This window comes from Cryptomeria japonica, chromosome 9, assembly GCF_030272615.1.
Source record: "Cryptomeria japonica chromosome 9, Sugi_1.0, whole genome shotgun sequence".
Lineage (NCBI taxonomy): Eukaryota > Viridiplantae > Streptophyta > Pinopsida > Cupressales > Cupressaceae > Cryptomeria > Cryptomeria japonica.
Window position 1 is genome coordinate 683,840,587 of NC_081413.1, and position 23,709 is coordinate 683,864,295.

The 23,709-nt window shown below is 37.7% G+C and overlaps 1 protein-coding gene across 1 annotated transcript in view; it reads right to left on the reverse strand.

The window, feature by feature from the left end:
* The window catches only part of LOC131073970 (psbP domain-containing protein 7, chloroplastic), a 56,346-nt gene extending 34,086 nt beyond the window's left edge, over positions 1–22,260 (reverse strand). The window contains exon 1 of the mRNA XM_058010504.2: positions 21,838–22,260. Coding sequence (XP_057866487.2) covers positions 21,838–22,234 — 397 coding nt within the window. The 5' untranslated portion in view covers positions 22,235–22,260. The remainder of the gene's footprint in view (positions 1–21,837) is intronic.
* Between the last annotated feature and the right edge of the window lie 1,449 nt (positions 22,261–23,709).

Genomic DNA, 23,709 nt, shown 5'->3' on the forward strand with positions numbered 1-23,709 from the left:
GAAATTTTTATATTAGTGTGTGTAATATCATTTTTTTTTCGATTGAGTTTCTGAAGAGCATGAGTTTCTTTTGTCTTTGAAAAGAGTTATGTTGCTGAATATAATAATTCGATATTAGAGACAAATTACAAGGGTGCTGCTATATATTTGTTGGACGTGATATATGTGTTGGTAGAAGTCTAGTTTTGGATGTGTGACAAAGTCTTTGATATTCTACTAGATGGGAGTGATTGTGGGTGATTTGAAGTGATCGGACTGTGCATATAAAGGTAGCAACTGGGTGGTGAAGAAGAGCTCTTTTGAGCAAATTTAATCAATTTTAATCATCTGTGTTTCAGTGAGACTGCAGTTGGTGCTTTGGTCTTGAAAAGTTGATTTGTTGAAAGGGTTGGTGCCCTTTGTGAGTTGAAGCTCACTTTTGTACTCTGGGTTGGTGCCCTTTAATAAGAGCTTTTTGTACCGTGGTTTTTCACCCGAAAGGGTTTTCCACGAGAAATTTGTGCATTCTAATTCTTATGTTTGCCTTCATTGCCATGCATTCATACTAAATGTTTTCAATTATTAAGTTGGGCAAGTTTCCAATACTGATTCACCGCACCCCCCTCTCAGTATTGGCTGAGTGTCTTTCAATTGGTATCAGAGCAGTGTTGATGTGTTTTTTATGCACAGCGAACACAAAATAAAATACCAAGGTATCTTATCCTCTCTTGAACAAAGTTTCCTCGAATGCTGAAGATTTCACCTAAGGATCATTCGAGAAGACTCCAAGGTTCTTATATGTAGGGTCTCTACGTGTGGATAAGCTCAATTTGGTCTGTTGTGATTGTGCTGGAATCACAAGGGGACTTATGTTTGATGGCCTGAGTGTTTAATCTGCTAGAACTTGAATCCTATCTACTGGCTGGAAGATAAAGAAACATCAAAAGATACAGGGCTCAGAAAGTCTACTCTAAGACCTAGAATGCGAGAAGATGGATGAATGACTAGTCGGAGTCCTATTGAGCTGGGTCTCACCATCAGGCTGAACAATTCAACACCAACTCAGTGCGATCTTCTAAGGGATGCTTCGAATATGTTCAAATCGTACACCATCAGACACTGATCACCATTCAAGATAATGCATGAACAATAGACATGTAACGACTCGAGATTAAGCTCATTCTATGTCAGTTCACCACGCGGGGCGCACTTACAATCAGCAAGAGGCTAGTGGTTTGGACTAGGTGGATTCCACGCAAGTGCATTCAATAACTTCCTTCATTCAATCTAATTGACCATCATCTAAAATGAAGATTCAACAAGAGACCATGCATATTGCATAGAAACAACACACTTCACCATAACTTCAATGAAAAATGGAGTTCATTTACAATCAAGCCAACAATTCCTTGCCTTCTCTTCCTAATCTACTCTAATTGCTATTCTATTCACTATTCTAGCTACTAACTCTTAGCTCTTAACTATTAACTAATCTCTCACTATTAACCTTTACAAATGAAGAGCCAAAGCCTTATATAGAGAGCTCCTTACATTTCAATGGCTCTGATTGATTTACAATGGACGGCTAGGATTACAAGATAGAAAACCCTAATTAGGGTTTGTTACAACAAACTCCTTTAGCCAATGAAATAATTACATTCAAAATTTGAGAACCAATAGGAAATCGGGGTAGGTGCCTTGAAGTTTGTGCCATCATTGGTGAGTCAGATACATTGAATTTGGACATGTTGAGGTGGAGCTATCTGACTAGAGGAATAGTGACTGGGATGCCACCTTGTCTGGCGTTTGTGCCTTGGTTGATCCTCCTCTGTCTTTGATGCGATGAATGATGTACCTCCTTGACTCCCATGTGTTTGATGAAGCCTCCTCACTGTCAAGTTTTCTTGCTCTAGTAGCTCACCTTGCCTTGAAGTGTTTATAAGATCTTTCTTCTTAACATCCTGTGGTTTCTCCATGTGGTAGAAAGAGGTCTTGAAGATAGCTTGCAACTCCTTGAACACTTGAAGTCTTCCAACGCTTTAGAAGCACCTTGAGTCCTCCTCCATGCCTTTAAAGTGTCCTCGATAATGATGAAACTTGAAGAGGTCGCCCTTGTCCTGGCCTGATCTCCCTCGAACTTGATTTTGTTGATCTGCAAAACAAACAAAAGATGATTAAGTATACATAATATATTCATTCTAACATAGCATTTCTTACCTTAAATCATCAACAAGAAGGCATTAGAATGAAATTGGCTCAAGATCCTTACCAAGGACAGGCCCTATAGTAAAATTCGCTCTAGACCCTTTGGAAGGGTCAGGAGCAAAATTGGACAAAGTTGCTCAATTAGACCTCATTTCAACCTTACCTTACCAAGATCAAATCATTTACCTCCAAAATTGTTTAGGAATGGGTTTTGCTCAAGCACCTAGTCAAAACATTAGACCTCTTAGGAATTTCGCTCTCGACCCTTTGGAAGGGTCAAGAAGGAAATTAGCATTTTAGCTCAATTTTCACAATTTCTTTGCCTCAAATCTCCTTTCAAGGCAAGAATACATCAATCTTACGCCATAGGGACAAAATCTAGGTTTCAAACAAGGAGCAAAATAATGTTTTAAGAAATTTCGCTTTGGACCTTGGCCAAGGATAGGACCTATAGGGGATTTCACTCTGGACCCTTTGGAAGGGTCAGGAGCGAAATTTATGATTTAGCTTCAATTCCATCACTTCATTGCCTTAAATCACCTTTCAAAGGCATGTACATATCAATTCTTTCCCAACCATGCCTTAGAAATCAAGATCTTGGTTTCAACAAGGAGCAAAAAGAGGTTATAGGAAATTTCACTCTGGACCCTTTGGAAGGGTAAGGAGCGAAATTTGCATTTGAGGACAAATTCTTCACATTTTGTGACCACCACTTACTCAAATGCATGCCTAGGGATGCCTTTAAGTTCAATCCACCTCAATCAACACTAGGCTTGATACAAAATTCGGAGCAAAAGGAGTTTTTTGGAATTTCGCTTTGGACCCTTTGGAAGGGTCAGGAGCTTGAAAAAATTTCGCTCTAGATCCTTTGGAAGGGTCAGGAACGAAATTTGCATTTTAGGCCTAATTCTTCCACCTTTTCACCCCTCAATTGCTTCCAAGGCATGATGACATCCTAACTAAGGCTTCAAGGCACAAAATTTAGTTCAAATTTGAAGCAAAGGGAGGATTCTATAAAAATTCGCTCTGGACCCTTTGGAAGGGTCAGGAGCAAAATTTGTCTTTTACCCTCAAATCCATCATTGCTTTTACTTCCATTCAGTTCCTAAGGCAAGTATATATCCATCCTCTCTCCACCATGTCCTAGGAACAAAGATCTTGGCTTGAATAAGGAGGAAAATAGTGTTTTAAGAAATTTCGCTCTAGACCCTTTGGAAGGGTCAGGAACGAAATTCTTCCTTAGGCTCATTTCACACTTCTTTTCTCCTTTCTTTGCCTTGAACTTGACTTATCAAATCTCTTCTTACCATAATCAAGTCAATTCACCATCTATTTAACTTAAAACAAGGTCCTCTTGGGTGCACTAGGCAAAATAAAGAGTCTTGCCAGGAATTTCGCTATGGACCCTTTGGAAGGGTCAGGAGCGAAATTGCTCAATTAGGCTCAATTCTCATCTTTTTTCACTCATCTTTGCTTTAGACTTGATCTTTGATCTTTTTCTCTGCCATGCATGACCACCATTCAATGTCCTTAGTGAAGAAACAAGTCTTTTGGGGAATTTCGATCTGGACCCTTTGGAAGGGTTAGGAGTGAAATTTTGCTTTTTGCACAAATTCCTCACTTTTCCTCACTTCACTTTGTTTCACACATCAATTCTCTCTTCACTACGCCATAAGGACAAGGTTTATAAGGCAAATTAGGACCTAGAAGAGTGATCCAAGGAAATTCGCTCTGGACCCATTGGAAGGGTCAGGAGTGAAATTGGTGTTTTAGCCTTAAATATCACTCAAGCATTCAAACTTTACCCTTACTCACATTGTCCTGACCTCAAGACATGCTAACAAACCACCTTAAAGGAGTTCCTGGCTCAAAAGTTGGATGAAAAGTGCATTTTAACCCTTTCGCCTAAGAACCCTTGGAAGGATAGGACCTATTCAGGAATTTCGCTCTGGACCCTTTGGAAGGGTCAAGAGCGAAATTTGTCTTTTAGGCTTAAATCTTGACCTTTTCATCAAATTTTCATGTCCAAGCTTATCCAAGGCGTCTCCAAAGGTGAACTCAAGCTTATTTTCCCCCAATCCATGCCTTAAAGTGAATTTTTTGTCTAGAATAGGAGTCAGAAGGGAGTTAAGGAAGATTTTGCTCTAGACCCTTTGGAAGGGTCCAGAGCGAAATTTGCAAAAATGCTCAAATTCTTGACCTTTCTCCAAATTTTCAAGTGTAGACTTGGTTGTTAGGCATTTTTCAAGGATAAATAGGTCAGCTTCACATCAATCAATGCCTAGAACTTCATCATTCATCAACTAGACCAATCTCAAACCCTCAAAGATGATATTCACTCATAAAGCTTCATTGACTTCCTCAAACTCAAACAAGACATAACCTATCAACAAGAGCAAAGCCTGACCTGGACCAGCTACTGACCCACCTCAACTCAAGCACAGCCTGCTATCCTAATGATCTCTCTGACAAGTCTCCAATGCAAAGGCTAATAGCCAAGAACCTAAAAGACCAAGAAAACTAACCCTAGAAAGCAGAAAGTAGGGGTCTCCATTTACAATGGGGCAATGTGTGAATACGTCACAACAAGCAGGTACCTTCTAGTTAAGCTTAAAAGCTTGAAGGTAGATTATGTTGGAACTTCGAAATGAGTGCTTTAGAAGGATTGGCAATTAATAGAGCTCCTCTATTCGATGGGTCAAACTATGCATTTTGGTGTGTCAGGATGAGAGCTTATCTAATGTCTCTTGGGTTTGATGTCTGGAATTCAGTGACAACTGGCTACACGCCTCCTCAAAATCCACTGTCTACTCCTGATGAAAAGAGAGCATTTGAAAGTAATGCTAAAGCCATGAATGCCATACTTTGTGGATTATCTGAATCTGAGTTTGTGAAAGTCATGCATTGTGACAATGCTCAGGCTATGTGGGATAAGCTTAAAAGTGCCTACGAAGGAGATGAAAAAGTGAAAAAGGTCAAGCTTCAAACTCATAGAATGCAATTCGAAAGTCTGAAAATGAAAGAGGATGAGAATGTTGCAGCTTATTTCCTAAAGGTTGATGAAGTGGTCAATTCTCTCAAAGGCTTCGAGGAAATAGTTGATGATAAAATTGTCATACAAAAAATCTTAAGGTCTCTACCATTAAGATTTGATGCAAAAATTTCTACAATTGAGGAGATGTTGATCTTGATCAAATGACTATTGACAAACTTCATGGTATTTTAACAGCATATGAGATGAGGACAAACACTAAATCATCAAAAAGAGAGATTGCCTTCAAAGCATCAAAGAAGGGCAAACAAAAGGAGCAAATGTCAAGTGATAGTTCAAAGGATGATGTTGATTCAGAAGAAGCAATGTTCACTAGAAGATCAAAGGAATTTAGCAAAAACAAGAAGAAGACCTCTCTCAGGTGTTTTAACTGTGGCAAATCTCGACACTTTGCAGCAAAGTGCCCTTACGAAGACAATGAAGACAGCAGCAGTGAAAGGAAGCCAAAGTTCAATAAGAAGAAGTATAGAGGAAAAGACAAAAAGACTTGGAAATCTAAGAAGAGCTTATATTCAAAGAAGGAAAGTGAATCGTCTAATGAAAGTGATGAAGAGTCTTTTAGTGACGAAATCTTGTTCATGGCCATGGAAGAGAATCATACAGAAAAGCAGGATGATGAAAGTGATCTTGAAGAAGAAGATGGAGAAGTTGATTTAGAGCAAGAATTAATAAGTGCTCTTCATGAGATCAAAATTCTTAAGAAGAAAAATCTGACCTTAGAAGTGCAGCTCAAAGAAGAATGTGAAGAAAAACCTGCTAAATCACAAGCTCTTGAAGATGCAGAAAAACAAATTAAAGATCTGAAATTTCAGATTGAAAAGGCCAAGAAACTTGAAGAGGAATTGAAAAATCAGATTAAAGTTAAAGCTGAAAGTTGTGATAAACTCGAAGATGAAATAGCCTCTCTAAGGAAGATAGAAAATCAACTACTCTGCTAAATCATGAAGAGATAAATCAAAAAGGTTCACTCTCATTAGACAACCTGTTAGCTGCTCAACAACAGTCCACAAACAAGAGGGGTGTTGGTCTTAATGAAGGAGAAAGTACGGACAGCAGACTATAAATGGAGAAAACTCAAGATTTTCATCATCAAAAACCAGAAATAATGCTTTCAGACAGCCCTTCAGTGCTAGGCAAGCACACTTAACCAAGTTTAATCACTCATTCTCTCATGGTTATTGTTTTGCATGTAACTATTATGGACACAAGGCAGCAAGTTGTAGGATGTCTTTTAGAAATAATTTCAGTTTTGCAAGCAAGAACTCTTTTGCTCCTCTGAGAGATTATACTTATGTTCGCTATAAATGTAATAACATTGGGCATAGTGCAAAGTTTTGCAAGAATGACAGGGCAAATTTTCAAAAGAAGGATGATAAGAACAATGTGAAAGAAACCAAGGTTTGGAGGAAGAAGGAGAAGGAGGCTGAAACTAAGTCTTTGATTGTGCAAACAGCTCTACTTGCATATAATGAGAAGGATATATGGTATGTGGATAGTAGCTGCTCCAGACACATGATTGGAGATGAAAGTAAGTTTTTGACTCTCAAGAAATATGTAGGTGGTAAGGTTAGATTTGGTGGAAACTCTTCTGCTAAAGTTGCTTGAAAAGGTACAATCATGTTGAGTGATGGTAAGACTAAGGTTGAGAATGTGTTATTTGTTGAAGGTTTAAAACACAACTTACTCAGTGTCAATCAGTTGTGTGATCAAGGTCACAATCTCACTTTCAGTTCTGATTGTTGTAAAATCAGTAAAAATGGTGTTCATATTGCTGATGCAAATAGGGCTTTGAATAATCTATACATTCTTGATGATGCTAGCAGTAAATCATGTTGTTTAAGTATACTTGATGAATCTTGGTTGTGGCACAAGAGACTTGGTCATTTAAGTTTCGATAGTCTTGTTCAGATCAACAAGAAGGAAGTGGTGAGAGACTTGCCAAAGCTCACTAAACCATCTGATATTGTTTGCAAAGACTGTCAGTTGAGTAAACAAACTCGAAGGAGCTTTAAGGCTAAAGAATATTCAAGCACAATGCCTTTAGAACTAATTCATACCGACTTGTGTGGACCAACAAGAACTGCAAGCATCCAAGGTGAGAGATATTTTATGTTATTAATTGATGATTACTCACATATGACTTGGGTGGCTTTCTTGAAGGAAAAATCAGAAGCTTTGGAGAAGTTCAAAGCTTTAAAGCCTTGGTGAAGAATGAGAAAGGACTGAAAATCAAATGTCTTCATTTAGATAATGGAGGGGAATTTACCTCCAACGAGTTTGTAAGCTTTTGTGCAAAGTATGGTATCAAGAGACAATTTTCAGCTCCTAGGACACCTCAACAAAATGGGGTGGTTGAGAGAAAGAACCGATCTATCCAGGAGATGGCTAGAAGCATGATGAATGAGTCTAAGGTAAGTGATTGTTTTTGGAAATAAGTTGTTCACACAGCTGTCTATATTCAGAATAGGAGTTTTGTAAGAGCAAAGCATGACAAATCACCTTATGAATTATGGAATGGTAGTGCAGCAACTGTTAAGTATTTTAGAATTTTTGGTAGCCCATGTTACATTAGAAGAGATGAAGACAATTTAGGCAAATTTGATCCTAGAGCAGATGAAAGTATTTTTCTAGGATACTCTTCAAAAAGTTAAGGCCTATAAGTGTTTCAATAAAAGACTGCATAAGATAGTTGAAACTACAAATGTGAAAATTCATGAGATTGTTGATTCTACTAAAAGATTACAAAGTTGTGATGATAGCTTGCAAGATGTTGAAGCTGTAAATGTTGGCCAGCCAATTCCTACTAATCCACAAGTTGGGAGAGCAAGTAACAATGTTGCAAATACTCCTACTAATGATCAAAATGAATGTGTTGATTCACATTTTGAGGATGGAACAACAGAAAATCAGTTGAGTACAGCAGATGCATTAGCTAGTCCTACAACCTCACATGATAGAAATGCAACTACAATCAGAACTTCTCTCAATTCTACTTCAAGATTTGTTGAAAAAAATCATCCTATCAATCAGATTATGCAAGAGGATAGACCTAGAGCATAAAGAACACAAGTTAATTACTATGAGGATGATGATATCTCACTGCTGTTCATGATTGAACCAAAGACTTTTGAAGAAGTGGCAGAAGATAAGTCTTGCGTTTCAGCTATAAAACAGGAGTTAAACCAAATAAACAAGAGTGGAACTTGGGAGCTTGTTCCAAGACCCAGAGACAAAAACATGATCGGTACAAAGTGGGTTTTTAGAAACAAATTGAATGAAGATGGCCAAGTGGTAAGGAACAAGGCAAGATTGTTGTGCAAAGGATATGCTCAGGTTGAAGGTATAAATTTCGATGAAACTTTTGCACCAATTACTAGATTAGAGGCTGTTAGAATGTTTTTAGCATTTGCCTCTTTTAAAGGTTTGAAAGTCTTTCAAATGGATGTTAAGTATGCATTCTTGAATGGTGATTTGAATGAAGAGGTATATGTAGAACAGCCTGATGGTTTTATTTCAGAGCATCAAAATTATGTGTACAAGCTAAAAAAGGCACTTTATGGCCTACTTGGTATGACAGATTGAATAGCTATTTGCTTCAGCAAGGGTTCAGAAGAGGTGTTGCGGACAGCAACTTATACATCAAAGAGGAAGGTAAAAAAATGCTGATTGTTGTTGTTTATGTTGATGATTTGATTTTTGGAAGTGATTGTTGTTAAATAATAGCTAGCTCGGATAAAGGCAATTTCCAATTGTACGATTTATTATTGGGGTTGGGCCCAAATCAATGTAAAACAAATAAAGGCAATAACTTCATTATGAGGCAGGACCTATTGAGCGGTCTAATTGTAAAATGTATAACTAAATAAAGGCAATAACTTCATTATGAGGCAGGACCTATTGAGCGGTCTAATTGTAAAATGTAAAACATATAAGCAAGCCGACTTGCTAGCTTGACACCTCAAGTCAAATATATAATCAAGTAAATTGCATGGCATTAGATATAACACATCACATCAGCAAATTACCTCTGCAAGACTAGAGAATTCATTCAGTGAACTCATTCAGCGAATTGTCTTCATCTCATTGAGCAAATATCTTATATCTGTCATCAAGAAGACAGGGAACATATCCAGTAATCGGCAGAACATATCTAGAAGACAGCGAGTCCTAATCGGAAGTCAGCAAACATCATTAGATCACAGTGAACTTGGTTGAAGGCTCACCGAACCTTATTAGTAGCAGAGCGAACTTGATTAAGAGCACAGCGAATGCCTTTGGAGATCTACAATCATCATTAAAGGGCAGCAAACTTCAGCAAATAAGTTCATCATTTCAGCGTGCCCTAGGTTAGAAATATTACTGTTTAAAGAGTGAAGCTCATTGTAAATTAAATTGGTATTGCCTAATAAAGATCTGAGATTAGTGGTTGGGTTTTTCACCTCCAAGAGGGAGGTTTTCCCAGGGTATCTGTGTGTTTTGTGTTTGTTCTTCATTGCATTCTGATTTCTGTTATTTATTGTTTGATCTTATTGCTAAAATTAACAATTGTGTGCAGATGTGCGAAGTTTTTGCAAATAACATGGAGGAGGAGTTTGAGATGTCCATGTTAGGAGAGCTGTCATTTTTCCTTGGACTGCAAATTCATCAATCTAAGGAACGTATATTTACCTCTCAAACAAAATAGATTACAGAAATGTTGAAGAGATTCAAAATGGAGGATTGTACTCCTGTTTGCACGCCTATGGTGACTGGTTGTAAACTCAGTAGGGATGATGAATCACCAGATGCTAATCAGACTCTTTACAAGTCTATGATCGGTAGCTTGTTATATGTTACAGCCACTAGACCTGACATAATGCAGGTTGTAGGTTATGTTGCAAGGTTTCAGGCAGCACCTAAGGAGACACATGTTCATGCAGTCAAGAGAATATTCAAGTATCTCAGAGGTACAATGGAGTACAGCCTTTGGTATCCAGGTGGAAATGATTTTTTACTTACAGCATACACAGATGCAGACTGGGGTGGCTCAGTTGATGACCGGAAGAGGACAAGCGGTGGTGCCTTCTTCCTTGGTAAGTGTTTGGTTTCCTGGCACAGTAAAAAGCAAGCTTCGGTTTCTCTTTCAACTGCTGAAGCGGAATATATTGCAGCAGTGTCCCGTTGTACACAAGTTCTTTGGATGAAGCAAACTTTGCAAGACTTCAAGATAGATTTTAATCAACCAATTTTCATTCTATGTGATAAAATGAGTGCTATTAGTATATCCAAAAATCCAGTTCTACACTCTAGAACTAAGCACATTCCAATTAAGTATCACTTTTTGGGTGAACAAGTAAATGATCAACAAGTGAAGCTTGAATATGTTTCTACTAGGATCAGCTTGCAGATGTGTTTACAAAGCCTTTACCCAACGGCACCTTTGAAAGGTTAAGACAGCAGTTAGGAGTGATTTCACTCCATCATTGAAAGGATGTATTATACAGGGGGAGTATCTATTGTAATATCTTATGCCCCAGCTCAGTTTGTGTAGGTTTACTCATTGGTTTTTATCAGCTTGGAACTTTGTTTCAGTAATTGATCTCAAAGGGGGAGCAGGATTTCAAGGGGAGAAATGGAGAAGTTGGTTTCCAGTAAAGATGGTGTTGCCATCAATGACAAAAAAAGAGGGAGATTGTTAAAGTTTCTTAGCCATTTATGTCAGTTTTTTTTGTAATCGAGTTGTTTGAGCACCTTAACCAGCTTGAGTTGTTTGACCTGTGTGTGTGCATACTTGTTGGAAAAGTATGTTCTTGTCGGCAGCTTGTGCCACTTCAGCTCTCCTTGTCATATCATCATGTCAGCAGCTACAGCCAAGTCAACTTATATGCCACCTCATTTTTTAAATTACTGGGCCCCACCTCTCCTTTGGTTCGATTTTTTTAGAGCTGCATTATGATGTGTTTTGGGTATGAAATTTAATATTCTATGCATTACCTTTCCTCTGCCAAAAATCAGTATGATGTGTGTGTGGCATCTTCAAGGCTACGTTATTGATGTGTTGTGCATGGAGTTGCCATTCTTTTCTAACGTGCGTTAAGAATCCATATATCAGTGGCTGCCGATAATAGAGCTGGGCGATATATGTTTGATGTCATGGGGCCACTATGCTGCTAGCGTATTATTACTTTAGCTGCCCATGGGAGTGCGTAGTGGGTTTGTGAATATCTTCCTAGTAGGGTCATGGTGTGCAAGCGAATGAATGAAGTGAGGCGTTCGTGGTGAATTCGTGTGGTGTTTTTGTTTTCCTTGGAGAAGTCGTATTAATCGGGGTCTCTTCAGTGTTTTTTTTTTTTTTGGCACAATATGTTGGAAGGTGGCTATCTCAAATCGATTTTGACCCAAGTGATACCGTTAATTATTTTTATCGATTTTGACCCGAGTGATAACGTTAATTATTTTTCTAGCGGGGTCGTGGTCTCAATGACTTAATTGAGTCGAGGATTTTCTTCAGAGTTCTTTTTAGCTGGAAGTAGCTATGGTAAAACTGAAGCATGTGATTCTATTTTTGGCTGAGTCGTTTTTATTTTGCTACTGGTTCTAGAAGAATGTATCGTGGGAAACAGACATTAATATTACTTCTGCAGACCATAATTGTGTGCATAGCCTTCATGCAGTGCAGGTTATATGTTTGGGTGTGTAGTGGTCTGATTGATTTTTTTTTAAGAAGGTTTGTGGTCACTATTTTGGGCAGGAGCGTTAAAAATTAACTATGATTTTCTTGATGGTCTGTCGTGTATGGGTAGGATTAAGGAGGAATGAGGTTTCATATATATAGCGAAAAAAATGTGGTGCAATTGAAATTTTTATATAAGTAGTGGTGTGTGTAATACCATGTTTTTTTCAATTGAGTTTCTGAAGAGCATGAGTTTCTTTTGTCTCTGAAAAGAGTTATGTTGTTGAATATAATAATTCGATATTAGAGACAGATTACAGGGGTGCTGCTATATATTTGCTGGACATGATATATGTGTTGGTAGAAGTCTAGTTCTGGATGTGTGACAGAGCCTTTGATATTCTACTAGATGGAAGTGACTGTGGGTGATTTGAAGTGATCGGACTGTGCATATAAAGGTAGCAGTTGGGTGGTAAAGAAGAGCTCTTTTGAGAAAATTTAATCAATTTTAATTATCTGTGTTTCAGTGAGACTGAAGTTGGTGCTTTGGTCTTGAAAAGTTGATTTGTTGAAAGGGTTGGTGCCCTTTGTGAGTTGAAGCTCACCTTTGTACTCTGGGTTGGTGCCCTTTTTGTTTGGATTTAATAAGAGCTTTTTGTACCATGGTTTTTCACCTGAAAGGGTTTTCCACGAGAAATCTGTGCGTTCTAATTCTTATGTTTGCCTTCATTGCCATGCATTCATACAAAGTGTTTTTAATTTTTAAGTTGGGCAAATTTCCAATACTGATTCACACCCCCCTCTTAGTATTGGCTGAGTGTCTTCCAAGACATTCTACATCCTCTCCTAAAAGAGAATCATCTAAGAAGACGCCTACTTGTGCATATTGCAAGAAGACAGGACATGAACACTATTGTTATAAGGACATTGATGAATTGAAGCATCTTCTTGAGAAGAATGAAATCAATTTGCCTTCTAGAACATCTACTTCAGTTTCTTCTTCCAAACAAACAAAATTTGATAAAGAAAAGAGTTACACTTTTGGAACAAGTAAGAACAAACAACAAGCTCTTTGTGCTACTACAAGTCATGATTCAAGGAGCTGGCTTCTAGATTCAAGAGCTTCTCATCATATGGCGTCTTCGCAATCTATGTTCTTATCATTTGAGTCTTACAACATGCCACCTTTTTTGATGGGCAATCATACATATATGAATGTAATTGGGAAGGGATCTATTGATATTGGGGATGGCACCTTCAATGATGTGTTGTGTGTACCTCACTTGACAAACAATCTCCTTTTCATCTATCAAATTACTCATGGTCCAACAAGCAAGACTGTGGAGTTCACTCATGATTCAGTCATCATCAAAGACTTGGAGAGTAAAGTGATCATTGCTACTGGGGTGGTGGATCACACATCTCAGTTGTACTCCTTTTTAGACTTTGTTCCTATTGATGACTTTGATTCTTCAGATGATGATCACATTTCTAGTGTGGATTCAGATATTGAGGAAAACTTTGGTTACTTGAACTTGGGTATTATCACATGTGATCCAGTTCTTGAGCCTTGCATTTCATCTCCTCCTATTGAGATCCCAACTATTGTTGCTCTTGATGATGTTTGTGTTGCTACAATTTTGGCTTCTTGTGATTCAATGCAGCAAGATATACATTGTCTTCGAGATATAGTTCCTTGGGATGACTACTTGACAAACATTGCAGGTTTGTTTGTGGAGTCTTATCTTGCAGATTTGGGAGACACCATTGATGACATACATCTTCTCTTTGATGAAGATGATCCTTCTTCAGTTGTTGTGAGGGAACACTCTAAAGTCTAACCCTCTTCTTCATTCTCTACATGATCATTCTTTCGAGTTTGATGTGATTGTGGATACTTATGTATGGCATTTGGAGGAGGTCTCTTTATCTTTAGAGGAGACACTTGTGTCTTTGGATCTTGTTCTACATCCTGGATTATCTTTTTCAACAATGTGGCCTAATACACTTGATTTGGAAGGGCCAACTTTCAACATTGACATGGACACTCTTGAGCAGCTTTCAGAGACTCCATACATCATGAGATTTCTTCCTACATCTTCCTTTCAGCATCTACCATTGGTGCACTTTCTACAATAGGGGGCCTACATGGTATCTCAACTTCTCTCTTATGGGGGGCCTTTTTTCCTCACCTAGGGTTTTGTCCTTCACATTCTTCTTTGAGATTTATTTGCATTGTCATCCTCTCTTGAGGGGAGTTTTTTCCCACTGGGTTTTCTCCTTTGTTTTCTGTTTGAGAGGATCTTTTGGACATGGGTACCTCATCAGCCTAGTTGTCAAGACCCATCTTTGCTTTTTAGTTTTTTGTCTACATTTCACCCTAAGTTGCACTTAAGGGGGGTTGTTAGTGTGAATAGGGTTCTTTAGCTATCTAGTTCTTTATTAGCTAGTTCTCTACAATAGCTCTCTTCCCACTTAGTTTACTTAGGGACTTTTTCACTTTATCCCACACTGGTAGTGTTTTTAGTCTCTTGGGTGGTAAGTCTTATATATACTCACCCATCACTCTCATATGGGTATTCTCATTCATTGTATGCTTTGCATTCTCTTGAGTTGAATACAGTTTATTTAGCTCATATCTGATTTCTGTTTTTGCTTTCCTTCATTCATTTCAACAAAATCGTAAATATAATAACTAAAATATAAAATCAAATATTGAATGCCCCTTTAAGAGCCAACCTTGTAAAAAGAAATAAAAATAATAATAATTTATTTTTACCCTCAACAAGAGGGCTGACCCCCATAGAAAGGTATGCCTACCCAAGAGCAAGGGTTTTTAATTAATTAAAAATAATAATTCTTCAAGTTGGATGACCTGTTTCAAAAGGTCACAACTTTTGGCATGTGTGGGGCATAATAGGAAGGTCTTTGGAGGTCAATTATGAGGGATTTCAATTACACATCTCTTCCATTTAGAGCACACTAAAAGCAGAAAGAGGAGCAGATGCAGAACAGAACAAAGAACCAGATCAGAAATTTGAATACTTATAATCTGCAAAAAATCAAGAAGAATTACATCTGCAAATCAGTCATAAACATCAGCCATCAAAACAGAGCATCTAAGCAGATCGGCAGTTCCATAATAGAAATCAGACCAGTGATAAGATCAGATCAGAACTATTATTAAGTTACAGGCTGCATCATCATATTTTTGTGGTATGCATGGATAATTGTTTAATATATATATATGCCTGATGTATACAGTAATAGATGCACAAAATCCTTATAAGCTTTATATATTGCATTTAATATGATTTCCAAATAAGCCACAATCGATCATGGTGAGGTAAGGAAGGGAATGCAAGGAGGGGGAACAGCTGTAAATCCCTCACTAGGTATACCACCCCATCTGGATGGCAGAAAAGCCACATGGGGCCAAGAGGGACAGAGTTTCCACTCTTGGGCCTAGGGTAGAGGGTCATTTTAAGGGCACCCTATTGTAGTTTCCCCTACAAACCTCGTGTTGATCAATTGTGAAGGGAAACTAGATGGATCCTAAATCATGAGAGGGTGAGAAGGATGGCATGATGGAGGGGAATGGTGAACAGGCCTCACTAGGTACACCACCTCATGAAGATGGTAAATGGTCACATGAGGCCAAGGGGAACAGAGTTTCTGCTCTTGGGCCTAGGGTAGGGGATATTTAGGGCACCTTATCATGTCTCCTATCTCAACTCCCGTTATGGTTGAACCCCGCATAATAGTTTAGAATTATTATATGTTTATATGTTTCCTTTAACCCTAATTATGAATTTGTCTCATGAATTATACCTTCAATGTTATCTAACTTGATTGCAGGTTTCCAAAACAGACTTATCTTATCTTATTCTTGGGTGAGAATTATACCTCTAACTATATTATGCTCCCCATTTTATTTGGATTTGTGAATTTAGAGAAAAATATAAGGTAATCCAGGACAGGCATTACAAATATTGATCCTGATTCCAGATCATGTTAATGGTGGGATCTACTATCAGTACCTCTAACTCAAGTTGATTAAAGGTTGCTTTCTGTTGTTTTCATATCTATGTTGCTTGTAGGCCTCTTTTCGCTCATTGTGGGACCCTCTTGACTTGTTCTTGTTTCAAAACTTATTATATGTTCATGCTATCGAACTATTTTTCATGTTGAAGGTACGCTATCTAGTAAGCTGTTGCTTTTTCCTCTTACACCCATCAATGGCTTGACACTTTTCATGTGGGTCTTTGTGAATCTACTTTTTCTAGAATAAGAAAAGTATTGCTTGTGCCAGGTCTGTTGTGAAGGCATTTCAGTCTTTGACTTATCTAGTTAACATGAGAATAAATTGACTGCAGCAATTGTATAAAGCATATAGATGCACTGCGTACAGAAATCACCCTTAGTTTGTATTGTATTAGAAACTAAGCCTTAATTTCCTTAATTTTATTGCTATGCAAAACAGGTTTAGCATATGAAGTTTTGAGACTTAAAATGTTTTGGCATTATTTTGGTCCATGTAGTCTTTTTTCCTATATGATTTGGTTACAAAATTATCTTCATCAATAAATGGCAAGTTGTCATATAAAACTGAACTCTGTAAGTTGGTTGTAAGTAAATTCTCTTTGGCTGAGAATTGTATGCTAGGAGTGGTAGTTTAATGTAAAGTGCCTTACAACATTATCCTCCCCTTACGATAGTCATCCTTATTGTGTTGCAGTTTACTTACCGATACTTGAAATCTAAATCCACAGTATGCAACAAAAAGCTTATAACTTTTCTCTAAGTAATTCCCCTTAACTCTGAAAGCTAGATTTTTCAGAAAACGCTCCTAAGAATCCAGAAATTCAAAATAGAATTGTATCAAAATTCATACAATTTGGCCACTACACTCAATAGAGCCAATGTTCTTTATTGTATGTTGATATGCATTTGTCTATGTCATTCATCTTTCATATTTTGAAAAGAATATAAGAGTCGCTTCTTTTTTCTTAAATAAGCTTCTACATGAAAGAAACCGTAGAATCTTTCAAGGAAGGATTTTAGGGGTGACCCAATGTTTTATGTTAAACTCTACTTAAGATATAATTAATGTTATACGCTACCTTATTGAAATAATCAGTAATTGAACTTTATAAGTACTCTTACGGTTACTTGTGATTATATTACACCACAATCTCACAAAAAGATACAAGGACAGTCCAAAACTGGTGGAGGTGTAGACACATAAAATTTGTCATCTTAATCCCGGGTGAATCCACTTCATTTTTTTCATGCATTATTCCATCTATTAGTCATCATCAATATTATCCATTAATATTATCAATTCATTAATATTATTATATATCATCAATAATATCTTATCATCATTTATCCATTATTAATATTATCATTAATATTATTATTATTTATCTATACAACTTGAGTTGGCCTAGTGGTAGAGAACTTGTGCTCTTGAAATAGAGGTCACAAGTGTTGAAATGGTTAGCTAGTTCGGATCATATTTTAATGTTGCCTTGTGGCAATTAAAATATTATCTTATTGTAATAAGGTTAAGTGATTTATGTCTAATAGGGTTGGGCCCAAATGTAACGTGTGGTTAAGCAATTCATGTCTAATAGGGTTGGGCCCAAAAGGAAACGTGTAACAACTTGCAAGTTATGTAGGCCCCAAATTGGGCGCCAAAAGTGCAAATTCAAATATGTAAAATAAAGGGAATTTGGTTAAAGCCGACTTGGAAAACTTGAACATGAATCTTGTATATAAACAAGATTCATTCGACACAACAAACATCTTTATCAAGTGTCGTTAGCCTTATGCAAATTCAATCAGCGAACTTGGAGGTAGAGAGCGATCCATATCTTCATGCTGCTGCAAGTCTATCTGATCCTTGAGCGAATCCATTGGACAACTTGCTGGGCAAGGTGGTGCTCTATACTTCAGTGATCTCCTTCTTCAAGTGGTGTCGATATTCTGCTCTCTCTGAAGACATACTACAGCTGCATATACTAGGTTCAATCTGCCCTAGATTGGAACTCAATCAAATAAGTAATCTAATTCATGTAATCTGCTTATGAATAAAGGAACTGATCTGAATCTTTGAGGCTGGGTTTTTCCTCCAAGAGGGAGGTTTTCCCAGGGTACTTGTGTCTTGTGTTGTGTGCTTTTATTATTATTTCTGCTTATTCTCAGTATGTTTATAATTTAAGTAACTAGATTAACATCTGATTGCCTAAAATCAACTTGGTATCAGAGCCAAGTTCGAATAAGGGGTAATCAGATTGATTGTAGTTGTTCCTCTTCTTCCTATTTGCTCTTATCACTTTATTTGAAATGTTGAACTGTCTCAGGGTGGAAGATAGATTGGATGGTGCATCCAACTTCACGTCATGGAGATTTTGAATCATGCTTGCATTAAATGGAAGTGATCTTGCAGACTTTGTGGAGAGATCATCCATTGAACCTAAGGCAGAAGAGGAAAAGACTTCATGGAGGAAGAAAGATTTTCAAGCTCAGAGAATGTTGGTTGACTCCATGAAGGATCATATTGTACCTATCATATCTAAGCTGAAGACTGCCAGCGAAATGTTCAAGACATTGGAAGAGATGTACAAAATCAACAACACTAGCCGTGCCCTAGCTTTAAAGCAGCAGCTTCATCACATCAAGATGATGACAGGTGAATCCGTCATAGCATACTTCATGAGGATTTCTGATTTGAGAGATCAGCTCTCATCCATTGGGAAGGTTGTTGATGACAATGACTTGACCATGCTTGCTCTCAATGGTCTTCCGGCATCTTGGGAGTCTTACATTCAAGGAATTAGTGCAAGACCAGATCTTCCCAAGTTTTATCATTTGAGAGCAGATTGCATACAAGAAGAGTCACGATTGATAGCAAGAGGAATTGAGCGTGATCATTATGATGTAGACAATCAAGTCCTTGCTTCGCATATGGTTAAAGGCAAAGGAAGGAAGTGGGATAGAGACAAAGATTCAGATCCTGCCCTGAGTCAAAAAGGAAGAAGGACTTATCTCACATCCAATGCTTTAAGTGTGACAAGTATGATCATTTTGCTCGGGATTGCAAATTCAGGTCCACTCCTCTTGCTTCCTCTGCAGAAGTTGGCATAGGGACATCTCAGGAGGAGCAAAGGTCAAATGAAGACTTCCTTTTCTAAAAGGAGGAAATGTTAGAGGGAGCTTGAGATCTTCAGCTTCAGAGTGAGCTTGTCAAGCTCAGAGGGAGCCAATTTCTTTCAGCTTCAAAGGAAGCCTCATCTTTTGTGTGATAGTTTTCGTTCCACCGTCTGCGAATAGGTATGGTGGATCCACCCTCTGCGAGTAGGCATGGTGGTGATGCATTCTTCTCTGGGAGAAGTTTGAGGTGAAAGACCTCGTTCCACCCTCTGCGAGTAGGCATGGTGGACCCACCCTCTGCAAGTAGGTATGGTGGGCATCATTAAGAAATTCCACCCTTTGCGAGTAGGCATGGTGGTCCCACCCTCTGCGAGTAGGTATGGTGGGCATCATTGAAGAAATTCCATCCTCTGCGAGTAGGCATGGTGGTCCCACCCTCTGCGAGTAGGTATGGTGGGTATCATGGAAGAAATTCCATGAAGAGTTCATTCACCCTCTGGGAGTAGCTATGGTGAACATATTATTTGTTTCATCCATGGGAGTAGCCATGGTGGTAGCCACTTTGAGACTTGATTATTCATAGAATCCTCTCTAGCTAAGAGGAGTGTTGAAACGGTTAGCTAGTTCGGATCATATTTTAATGTTGCCTTGTGGCAATTAAAATATTATCTTATTGTAATAAGGTTAAGCGATTTATGTCTAACAGGGCTGGGCCCAAATGTAACGTGTGGTTAAGCAATTCATGTCTAATAGGGCTGGGCCCAAAAAGAAACGTGTGGTTAAGCTGGAAAGTTATGTAGGCGCCAAAAGTGCAAATTAAAATATGTAGAATAAAGGGAATTTGGTTAAAGCTGACTTGGAAAACTTGAAAATGAATCTTGTATATAAACAAGATTCATTCTACACAACAAACATCTTTATCAAGTGTCGTTAGCCTTATGCAAATTCAGTCAGTGAACTTGGAGGTAGAGAGCAATCCATATCTTCATGCTGCTGCAAGTCTATCTAATCCTTGAGCGAATCCATTGGACAACTTGCTGGGCAAGGTGGTGCTCTATACTTCAGTGATCTCCTTCTTCAAGTGGTGTCGATATTCTGCTCTTTCTGAAGACATACTACAGCTGCATATACTAGGTTCAGTCTGCCCTAGATTGGCATTCAATCAGATAAGTAATCCGATTCATGTAATCTGCTTATGAATAAAGGAACTGATCTAAATCTTTGAGGCTGGATTTTTCCTCCAAGAGGGAGGTTTTCCCAGGGTACTTGTGTGTTGTGTGCTTTTATTATTATTTCTGCTTATTCTCAGTCTGTTTATAATTTAAGTAACTAGATTAACATCTGATTGAAATAGAGGTCACAAGTTCAAATCACACAAAGGGGGTAGGGTATGTACACCTTATCGGCTTCAGCCTATTACCTATAAAAAAAAAAATATTATAATTATTTATCATTTATCCATTAACATTATTATTTATCATCAATAATATCTATATTATCATTAATATTATTATTCCATTTATCATTTAATAATATTATTATTCTATCACCTATATATTTAATAATAATATTATCTATCCATTTTCACAAATACATGCATAGGCATTTGCATCATTCATTTATCATTTCTCCTCTACCCACTTGAATCCACCATACGCATGTGGGATTAAAACTTTCAAACCCTATTCTTTATCCCACATTTGCACCACAACATGGATTCACCAGAAGAACGCTTATAAAAGCAGAACCCCGCTCCGATTTTGGGAATCCGCGACTTTGCATTCAATATGTTGTCTTGGCATTTTGAGCATGCATCCGTTGTTTATGCATTCTTGAGCACTCTTAGCATCTATTAGCTTGATAGTTTTCATCTTGCATATCTTGATTTTGTCATCTTTATTTTGTTTATCTTTCATCTTGAATATCCATTTTCTCATAGCTTTCCATAGAAGTGTGTCTGAGAGCAATAATTTTGAACATAAAATCTTGAGAAATAGGTGGACAATGGAGTAGATTACGAGCATGCATGTGTGTTTCAGTTTCAAATATTTGGTTTGCATGTGTGTTCAGTGCAGGTACTTCATTGTTTTATGTAAAATCTATCTAAATCTTCTCCCATAAGATCTCAGATTTTTGCATCTACAGGAGGCTGTGGCAACAAATATGGAATGCAGGAGTGCATATACCCATGACTTAAATTCAATTTTGGATAATGTAAATCAAGCTTGACTCAAACATAAAGACGGCTCATACCGGTGGAGGTTATGACAACAAATATGAAGTGCACTGACGGTGCATTAACCGATGAGTCAAAATTGATTAATGATAATGTGAACCACGCTAATTGTTTATCTTTTTCTTCAGGGTATTGGAGACCCCAGAAATTTAAATCCTTTCCCTGCTATAATGTGCAATAACTTAGCAGCTATATAGCAAGATTATGACAAATGTGAATGTTCGTGTTGATTTTGTAGGTGCCCTATAAACTGTGTTACTGTTAAAATCTAAAAACATCGTGTTTATCCATTTGCAATTTCTAGCTAGTTAATTGGCCGACACATTGCCCTTCCATCAACGACAGCAACCATTTTCCCAACATGTGGATGTAAATCCAGGCCTTGCATTTAGAGCATTTTGAGGCTGGGTAGTTTCTTCTATCTTTAAATATGGATACATACTATATTTTTAATTGGTAAATAGAACTGAGAAGATGTTTCCTAATGCCATAACCTCTTCCACGAACTACCAAAGAATAAAAGCAAATTTTAAACCTTAAAATGAACCCACCCACCAAAGCCATTAACGGTGTCGAAGCATCTCTTGTAACCATTGACAGGGTACACGACATCCAGCTTTAGCTTCCTAGAGTTCTCGGGTTCGAATCCCAACAAAAAGCTGGTAATGCCACCAAGATTTCCTCCCAGTGCCACAGCCGAGGCCGCTGTGGCTCCCACCAGCAGTCTTCTACCGAACGCATTGGCAAGTGATGCAAATTGTGTCGCAGGTTCGAGTTCCCCGGGCGGTTGTGCCTGTGCCCTAGCATTAGCTAAAACGTTTGCATTTTGGATGAATCCTTTAATAAGGGCTACAGACCTGCAATTTGTAGAGCATGCCCTTAAACCAGCAATTGGCACACAAAAGAATGCTGGTGGAGAACCAGCATAGCCCATTTCTCTACATTTTCGCATCCATTCAAAAGAGGACGGTTATATCTCATTGTTATATTTTAGATGATTATTTCCAACCAAATAAATAAATTCAAACAAGAGATACATTAGCCTCTCATAATGCTAATGCTTTTTTTATTAAGATTGGAAAAAAAAATTTGAATTTTTATAAATTGTAGTAATAATATTAAAATCTTAATATTATTAAATGTTAATTTGAAATTCTCTAAATCATAATTGAAGTAATAATATAGTAAGTCTTCTTACAAATAGAATTGGCGAAAGTTTAATCTTGAAACATTTATATTTAAATAATAATAACATAAAATGTTTTTTCTTTGTAAGTAAACAAAAGACACATTGCATTAGTTCTTGTTAACAGTAAAATCTATAACATATTTCTTAGTTAAACAACATTGTAACAATCAATAAAATCTATAACATATACTTAGTTAAACAACATTGTAACAATCAGTAAAAACTATAACAGTATAGCAAGAAGAAGCATCTGTGTATCCCAATTGCTACCAAAATTCCCTCCCGACTTAGTTCTCCTAGTACCCCACTCATGACAATGCTACTAAAGGCTTTTGTGTCCTAAAGAAGCCTACAACCACCTCCACTGTGGATAAAAAAAGGAAACTCGAGAAACCTACACCATTAGCTAAAAAACACAAGACCCGCATAACCATCTAGGAAGTTGTCAATGATGCAGAGGTGGATGTGGATGAAGAAGATAGTAAAAGTGGGAGTGCCAACCATACGCGCTCTAACAAGCTAGTTGGGCACATGGCTGACAAAGAGGAAGGAAAGAAACTAGTGGATTGTGAAGAAGAATCGAAGGAAGATGATGTTGTTGATGATGGTGATGTTGGTGAGAGCGACATGGAAAAGGAGGAAAAGTTCGACTAACTCCACCAGTGACAGTTCTACGCACATTGACTGTGTCAAATCTAAACCAATGGACCTAACTCAAGAGGCTATGCTAGAGGAAGAAGACACGCATCAGAGTGGTAGTGAAAGTACCTGTGCTGACTGCAAGACTACCATAGCAGATTTGGAGACTCTAAAGAAGAAAGTGTTGGAGATGAAGAACAAGATGATTAGCATATCTGAGTTCAGCCTACGTGTGGTGCACAACTCAACCACCTCTTTGTGCTTGATGCAAAAGACAGTGTTGGGAAAGCATGTTGAAAAAGAAGGGAACTATAAGGATCTTTTTAAGTTCCTCGATGGTTCCTCATTGATCACAATGCGCTCATTTAGCCACCAGGTGTCTCATTTTAGATCTTTAGGTTTCTCTTATATATTGCTAAGACTCTTAATCATCGTACTTATATTGCTAAGTCTCGTAATCTGTTTTGTTTCGGTATTGATATTTTTTTTTCTTCGATCGGTAAGTTGATTCGTATTATTTTGGTTTTGATATGTTGTTGTTCTCATGTTTGAAATCATCAAATCTACGCTAAAATCCTTAACTAATTAAGGTGATTTTA